Source organism: Vicia villosa, linkage group LG4 (genome assembly GCF_029867415.1).
Source record: "Vicia villosa cultivar HV-30 ecotype Madison, WI linkage group LG4, Vvil1.0, whole genome shotgun sequence".
In the NCBI taxonomy this organism is placed as follows: domain Eukaryota; kingdom Viridiplantae; phylum Streptophyta; class Magnoliopsida; order Fabales; family Fabaceae; genus Vicia; species Vicia villosa.
In genome coordinates, this window is record NC_081183.1 from 63,881,131 (window position 1) to 63,889,571 (window position 8,441).

Consider the following 8,441-nt stretch of genomic DNA (forward strand, 5'->3'; position numbering starts at 1 on the left):
TACATTATTGGATGCGTAAATCGTTACATCCAACTCACAGTGGATATCCCGAACCTGAAAGAACATTAAGAGCCCTAAGAAGGCAAAGACGTGCTAGACGTTAACCAGAAGCTCATCTGGCTGACCCAGACCCTCTAGAAATTCCAGTTGAAGAAGAACAGATCCCAGTCATTGCAGAAAATACTGACATCATTGGTGTTGCCAATGATAGGGGAAGAAACATCATAGATTATGTTGTTTTTGATCCAACCTCCATGAGTACTAGCATTGTCTTACTAGAGATCACTGCAGCCTAATTCTAGTTCAGGACCATGATGTTTCAGATGTTACAAACCACTAGTCAGTATTCTGGAGCACCTACTAGAGATCCTCCTCTACATTTGAGGCAATTCCTGGATGTAGCTATCAACTTCAAAATCCCAGGCGTGACTGATGACGCCTTCAGGCTCAGATTGTTTCCTTATTCTTTAAGGGATAGAGCAAAGAGTTGGTTGAATTCCTTAGAGCCAAATTCCATTGCTACAAGGAATGACTTGGCTAAGAAGTTCTTGGTTAAGTATTATCCTCCTTCCAAGAATGCAAATATGAGAAATGAAATTACCTCATTTAGGCAAGGAGATGAAGAGTCACTTTTCGAAGCTTGGGAAAGATTTAAAGAGTTGCTTAGGCAGAGCCCTCACCATGGTATCCCTATTTGTATTCAACTTGAGACATTTTACAATAGGTTGGTTCCATCATCAAGGAACATGCTTGATGCATCTAGTGGAGGAGCACTATTGTCTAAATCTTATGAAGAAGGATATCGATTGATAGAAAGTATCACGGCCAATATGTATCAATGGCCTACAGCAGAGATAATGTGATTATAACTCAGAGAAGGCTAGTGGAGTTCATGAAGTCACCGAGACTACTGCACTTGCTGCACAAGTAGCACAAATTCATAAGATGGTGAAGAGTTTGATGACTCCAGACGCACCTAAATCTGAGCCAGTAATGGTGGTCACAAACACATCATAGGTTGCCTGTGTCTACTATGGAGGAGAACATTTGTTTGAAGAGTGTACTGCAAACCCAATTTCAGCAAACTATGTGGGAAATAACAACAGATACAACAACCCGTACAACAACACTTACAATCCTAGATGGCGCAACCACCCAAATTTTTCATGGAGCAACAATCAAGGTTAGTTGAAGCCTCAAACTACCCAAGCTAATAAACGCCACAATTTCCTCCTGGTTTTGCTGTGCCTGCTCAGGGCAACAACTAGTTGGAAAACATCTTGAAATCATTCATTCAAGAGACAAAGAGTCAGTTCTTAGCACAAGGAGTGAGTATTAAAAATCTAGAGAACCAATTGGGGCATATTGCAACCGCTTTGAGTTCCAAACCATTGGGAACACTTCCTAGTTCGACAGAAACATCATCTACTTCTAGAGTGAAGAATGTAGAGACATGCAAAATTATCAAGTTAAGAAGTGGAAAGGAATGTGAACCCCTAGCACACAAGGAAGCCGACACAAGTGAAGTCCTGCCTGATAAGGACAACACTGAAGAGACCGACAAGTCTAACGAGGAACCTACCTCATTAGACAATGATGAAGACAGACGAGCTGAAATCAAGCGTGGCAAGACTCCAGAGTCTGCAAAGCAACCTGAAGTCTTAACAAAGCCAATCAATGAGAATAAGTTTGTCCAGGAGAGACCACCACCTCCTTTTCCTTAAAGGATTAGGAAAGTAAAAGAAGAGAAACAATTTGGCAAGTTTATGGAGATACTCAAACAGCTCCGCATAAATATACCCTTGATATATGCAATTAAGCAAATTCCAAATTATCCCAAGTTCATGAAAGACATATTCACTAAAAGAAAAAGAGTGGGAGAATTTGCAACTATTGCACTCACTCAAGAATGCAATCAACTAGTGCAAGGCAAGCTCCCTCCTAAGTTGAAGGATCCTGGAAGTTTCACTATACCTTGCAACATTGGAGAAACATTTTATGGAAAAGCATTGTGCGACCTAGGGGTAAGCATCAATCTGATGCCTTTGTCCTTATTCAAGAAACTAGGGATAGGTATAGCCAAGCCAACAACCATCACTTCGCAGCTAGCAGACAAAAGCATTTGCTACCCCCAAGGGAAGATTGAAGATGTACTAGTTAGAGTTGATAAATTGGTATTTCTAGCTGACTTCATAATCATGGATTTTGATGCTAACGAAGACATTCCCATTCTTTTGGGAAGACCTTTCCTTGCTACGGGAAGGACATTAATTATTGTGGAGAAAGGTGAACTCACCATGAGAGTAAATGGTCAAAAAATGGTATTTAATGTGTTGAATGCATTACAATATCCTGAGGAAGAAATAGCTGATTGTTCAATGATTTCCTGTTGGGACGGGATTATTCATAAAAGCTTATTAAAGACCACTGATGTCCTGACTCAAGAGATGGGAAAAGTAAAGGAAGTACTTCAAGATGGAATCATGTTTTTCCATATGAAAAGATAAGTAGTGAAAGAGGAACCTTTGGAAATAATCAACTTGGAGTCTGAACAAAAGCTAAATTCACCATCCATAGAGGTACCTCCTGAAGTGGAACTAAAATAACTACCTGCCCATCTTCAATATGCATTCCAGAAGAGCCAGTTGTTATAAGTTTTGAAGAGACACAAGAGTGCTATTGCTTGGAAAATTGCTTACATAAAGGGTATCATCCCTACTATTTGCATGCACAAAATTATTTTAGAGGAAAATGCCAAGAATAGTGTAGAGAGCCAAAGAAGATTGTACCCCATCATGAAGGAGGTAGTCAAGAAAGAAATCATCAAATAGCTTGACGCTGGGATCATCTATCCCATCTCTGATAGCATCTGGGTTAGCCTTGTCCAATGTGTACCAAAGAAGGGAGGCATGGTTGTCATCAGCAATGAAAAGAATGAGCTTATCCCCACAAGAACAATAACTGGCTGGAGGATTTGCATGGATTCTAGGAAGCTGAACAAGGCCACAAGGAAAGATCATTTTCCTTTTCCCTTTATTGATCAAATGTTGGATAGATTAGGGGGAATGAAGTATTATTTCTTTTTGGATGACTACTCGGGCTATAACCAAATAGCCATTGCACCCAAAGACCAAGAGAAGACAACATTTACTTGTCCCTATGGCCCTTTTGCCTTTAGGAGGATGCCTTTTGGATTGTGCAATGCACCAGCTACTTTCCAAAGGTGCGTGATGGCTATTTTTGCTGATATTAGTGAGAGTTCCATGGAAGTTTTCATGGATGACTTTTCTGTCTTTGGAGAGTCATTTCAACATTGTTTAAAAAACCTGGATATAGTCCTGACAAGGTGTGAAGAGACTAATTTGGTGCTGAACTGGGAGAAGTGCCATTTCATGGTAAAAGAAGGAATTGTGCTAGGGCATAAAATCTCAAAAGAAGGTTTAGAGGTGGACCAACCTAAAATAGAGGTCATTGAAAAGCTTCCCCCACCTGTTAACATAAAGGGTGTTAGGAGTTTTTTGCGACATGCTGGATTCTATAGAAGGTTCATCAAAGATTTCTCAAAAATCACCAAACCACTTTTTTAATTGCTACAACATGATGTGCCAATTGTCTTCAGTAAGGGTGTATGAATTCTTTCAAGTTGTTAAAGAAGGCTCTAGTCTCTTATCCAATAGTGAAAGCTCCAGACTGGATGAAACCATTTGAATTGATGTGCGATGCAAGTGACTTTGCAATTAGCGTTGTACTTGGTTAGAGGCATGACAAAGTGTTTCACACTATCTATTACGCTAGTAAAACCTTGATTGGAGCTAAAATTAATTACACTACCACTGAAAAGGAGCTACTAGCTGTAGTATTTGCTTTTGACAAGTTCAGATCTTGGTTGGCACCGAGTTGATTGTGTATACGGATCATGCGGCAATAAAGTATCTCATTGCTAAGAAGGATGCCAAGCCAAGACTTATTAGATGGGTTATATTGCTACAAGAATTTGACCTATAGATAAGAGACAAGAAAGGAGTAAAGAATCTGGTAGCTGATAATTTATCAAGGCTACCAGAAGAAGTTCATGACAAAGATGCTGGAGAGATACAAGAAAGTTTTCCTGATGAGCAGCTATTGTTGATAACGGATGGCGTGACTCCCTGGTATGCTGACTGTTAAAAGGGTAAGTATTTCCTTTATCGTTTCCACAGGGATTAATGTGATACTACCGCCGTTCTACAATTTAGTGTATTTTGAGCAAAGGTTGAGTAACAGTTTGGTAGCATTAGATGTAAAGAGCATGAAAAGTAAATAAAGACAATAAAATAGGGTTTGAAAACGATTTGAGAAAACTGTGCCAAGATTAGTGTTCATTAGTTTGCTTCACATGTACTATAATAATCATGTATATGAACCTATTAATGATTGATACAACCATGTATCCTCTCGATATCGTTTATCTCTAAAGCAATATCGTGAATATTATCATAGTAACCTTCAAATGATCTCTCATGCCGACAATCAACATGATAATCTTTAAAAACTCGATACAAGTGATTATCAACCCACAAATCTATCTCTAGAGTTTGTTTATTGATAGATGAATATCCTTTAGGTCAAGATTTGAAACATATCTCTCAATAGTGATCTAAAACAACAAATAGGACATAAATAACAAGATATTCACCATATATTAATCATTAACCAAGTTCATACACAAAAGATTAAAAGAAATACATATTTACAAACTAACTACCTCTAATATTGACCCAAGATGAAACTTAGCTCTCCATAGCCATGGAAGCTTCACCAACAAGTAACAAACCAAGATTTAGTAGCATCCAACTCAAGAAAGATGAAGAAAGATGCTTAGAAATCTTTAAATTACACTTGAAATGGTTTTTCTCTTCTCTTCTCTTTTGCCCTAACTTGTGGTCTAAATGTATGCTTTTAAAAAAAATTGGTAAACAGTCCCCAAAATATCATCTTAAGTGCCTAAACACTAGTGGCTTAAAAGTAGGTCCGCTAAGCGGATAACACAAAATATCTCATTTGTCTTCAACTTCTGCTTAGCGGGATGGCTTCGCTAAGCGGACCCAAAATGAGGATTCGCTTTTGCCAAGCCTCGCTTCAAGCGATGTTATTGATTCTTGGGAGCATAAGCGCGCTTATGGTCCGCTAAGCGGACCTGCTGATACAATTCTTCTTCTTTTAGCCTCCACACCTCTTTCCAAGCTCATCCCATCAAATCCTTTCAATCCAAGCTTTCCAAAATCATCAATACCTATATAAATATTAAAGAAAAGTCATAAAACTCAACTTATGTACAACCTAAACAAAATGTTATTCATTTACATAATATCATACTAAAAGGAATCAAAACTTGGTGAAAGAGTTAAGAAATACCACAAAATCTATGAACACAATATGTACAAATAGGATTCTAATAACTCTTCCCAACTTTGACCTTTGTTTGTCCTCAAACAAAGCTAGCTCACAAGCAAAAACTAGTATTCACAAAAGGTTAGCAACACAAATTGAATGGTTCAAACTTGAATTACATACCTATAAGATGAGTCTTACTTGCTTCCACAAGATTCCAATATGACTATGAACCAAATTCTAAACACAAAACATTTCAACACAATTGCATCAAGGAAATAATGTTCATGAATGAATCCCCTAAATTTCACTTCACAAAATATGAAGGACAAATGCAATGATAGCATAAGGGACTTATCACACTCACTATAAATGGTGCCCATCCAAAACGATTCATATATTTATCTTTACTATGCACAAGAGACAATCGAAACAAAGATCAATGAGGGCTTTATTCGGTTGTTACTAGGTCTGGGTTCCAAATAAGTGATAATATATGTACACGGCCATTGAAACGAAAAGGGTGAATGATCATGGAAAGCATTTGTTTATTTACACAACTACAATGTACTTGATACCCTTTTGTTCCTAAACACACAATGCATTCTTTTCATTTCTTTGAGTCATTTTGATTTGTCTTCTTTTTTATGTTCCTTTTCTCTTTCATTTTTTTTTCAAAGAATGCATTGTACGACCATTTTCTTTCTTTTTCATGTCTTTAGTAGACCTCTCTCCCAAACTTTAAACATTTCTATCTATCAAGACATCAATGCTTTCCATCCAAGGTTCAATTGCTATTGGGTTAAGTGTTTACCAAAGAAAGTTTTCAAGTGAATCAAGATTTTTCTTTCTTTTTCATCAAAAATTTATTGCAATTTTCTTTGATTCACTTGACAAAAAAATTTCAAACCTCAAAATTGGTTACAAATGATCGCACTCTCACCGGTAGCTGTTTTTTCTTTTATGGTGGTTTTTCTCGTACTGCTCAAAAAGAATGCCTCGATCCCTTCTAAGTTCCAATGTCTCATAACAAAGAAAGATTAAACATGAATCATTTAAGTTAACACCAATTTCTAGAACACTCTTGTTTTTGTACAAAGTGGATATCCTCTCACATTTCTAGTTTTGTCCTAAAATTGATTCAAATATAAACAAGATTTACAAAATGCAATGTGGCTCAAAATTTTTGTTTAAATTTCCTAATCCATAGTCATATTCTAATCAAAAAGCAAGGAAATCCTTACCTTGGTATGTACATCATCAAGAATATTATCATCACCATCCAAATTTGATGTTGACACACCTTGACACAACTTTGCTTCTTTAGAGCATAACTCTTTTTCAAAGACAAACACAAATTTTTTATATACATACCATATAAAATATATGCACAATCTAACCTATAATTAACCAACTATACTATACTAACTTGACATAAAAGGAATCTTATTTATATACAATATACATAATACTAATAATACCTAAACAAACTAAATAACAATACTAAAAACAAAATACTATGATAAACAACAACTAAAAATAATATTTAAAATAAACAACAAGGGCATAAATTGCCCACAAAATTATACTCAAAACATGAACTATTAATTAAACAAAGGCATAAGTTGCCTACAAAATAAGTTCGGGTGGCATCCATGGCCACCAAAGTACACAAAACATCATCCGCGTACGGATGGAACAAAATGTTTTAACAAACTAATAATAAAGTACTACTAAGTCTAAATCAACATAAACTAAAAGTAGCTTGACAAAAGAAATAACATAAACTAAACTTAAACTAAACAACATCATAAAAGTCACATCATCGTCATCCTTAATAATCTTTGCCTTGCTCCTCATCTTCTTCTTCCTCATCTTCCTCCCCCTCTCTGAAAAATGGCCTCTCCGCAGGCCATGCACAATGAGCTCCATACTCCTCATTAGTAGGAAAAGTGGGAACATCTGCTGGATTACATTGGTGGCGGTATAGCTTCACAAGGGAGTCATGAATGATAGCCTGTGATGTTCTATTAGCATCAAAGTATGCCCAATTGTACCTGCAATCCATCTGCTCATTATATCTGTCAGCTGGAGGAGCCATGGCCTGAGGTTGAGGTTGAGCCCTGTGGCCTAGCCTTGGAGAATAATACCTATGAATATAAGCGGTATCCACAACACTAGTGATATTCATATTCACCAAATCAGGAATCTCCACACCCGTTTTCCTGCAAAGTCCCATAATGAGACCACGAAATGTAAGCTGTGCAGCAGGTTTGGTCCCCAATTTGTGACCACTAGAAGCTACCTCCCTTATCTCCTGAGCGATAATCTAGCAACGTCGACTTCTCCCCCAGTCATAATCCAATAAAGCAAACAAGACATAACTAAAGTGAGATTGGAATTGTGGCTTCTTGGTTTGATGTTGTTTAGCAGGAGAACCAGATACAACTGCGCATTTTGGTTCATGTTCCCTCGATCCATTCTTGTTGGGTTACCTGAATGATTAATTATAAATCCACGGTTTTCAAAGGAGAGAACACTTGCCACTTCTTGCATATCCCATGTTCTTGCAGCCACCTTTCTTGCATAACCACACTTACCATTTGCCGGAAGGCGTGGTTATGGTCCGCTAAGCGGACCTGCTGATACAGTTCTTCTTCTTTTATCCTCCACACCTCTTTCCAAGGTCATTACATCAAAGCCTTTCAATCCAAGCTTGCTAAAATCACCAACACCTATATAAATATTAAAGAAAAGTCATAAAACTTAACTTATGTACAACCTAAACAAAATGTTATTCATATACATAATATCATACTAAAAAGAATCAAAACTTGGTGAAAGAGTTGAGAAATACCACAAAATCTATGAACACAATATGTACAAATAGGACTCTAACACTGACATTGTCAACTACTTGGTGAGCAGAGTCGTGCCACCTGACTTTAAATCTCAATAGAGTAAGAGGTTCTTTCACATGACAAGGAATTACTTTTGGGATGAACCCTTGTTATATAAGAAGTGTGTTGATCAACTAATGAGGAGATTCGTGGATCAACAAGAGGCAAGAC

The 8,441-nt window shown here is 37.1% G+C and overlaps 2 protein-coding genes and 1 non-coding gene across 3 annotated transcripts; 2 read left to right on the forward strand and 1 right to left on the reverse strand.

Moving 5' to 3' along the window:
* The first annotated feature begins 311 nt into the window (after nt 1–311).
* On the forward strand, nt 312–1,724 carry LOC131597295 (uncharacterized). Its single transcript, XM_058870000.1, has 4 exons — nt 312–816; nt 875–927; nt 1,018–1,183; nt 1,300–1,724. Exons 1-4 carry the CDS (start codon nt 312–314, stop codon nt 1,722–1,724), a joined length of 1,149 nt encoding a protein of 382 aa, XP_058725983.1.
* On the reverse strand, nt 582–688 carry LOC131600865 (small nucleolar RNA R71). The gene has a single exon (XR_009283469.1). It is a non-coding gene; the product is annotated as a small nucleolar RNA R71 (small nucleolar RNA).
* A 42-nt stretch (nt 1,725–1,766) lies between the features above and the next one.
* Nucleotides 1,767–2,507, forward strand: LOC131597296 (uncharacterized). The gene has a single exon (XM_058870001.1). The coding sequence runs from the start codon at nt 1,767–1,769 to the stop codon at nt 2,505–2,507; it is 741 nt and encodes a 246-aa protein (XP_058725984.1).
* The last annotated feature ends 5,934 nt before the right edge of the window (nt 2,508–8,441 follow it).

Coding starts and splice junctions, on each gene's coding strand:
- LOC131597295 (XM_058870000.1), top strand. CDS start 312: ATGATGTTTCAGATGTTACAAACCACTAGTCAGTATTCTGGAGCACCT. Junction 817..874: donor AGGATATCGATTGATAGAAA/GTATCACGGCCA, acceptor ATTATAACTCAG/AGAAGGCTAGTGGAGTTCAT. Junction 1,184..1,299: donor TTCATGGAGCAACAATCAAG/GTTAGTTGAAGC, acceptor CATTCATTCAAG/AGACAAAGAGTCAGTTCTTA.
- LOC131597296 (XM_058870001.1), top strand. CDS start 1,767: ATGGAGATACTCAAACAGCTCCGCATAAATATACCCTTGATATATGCA.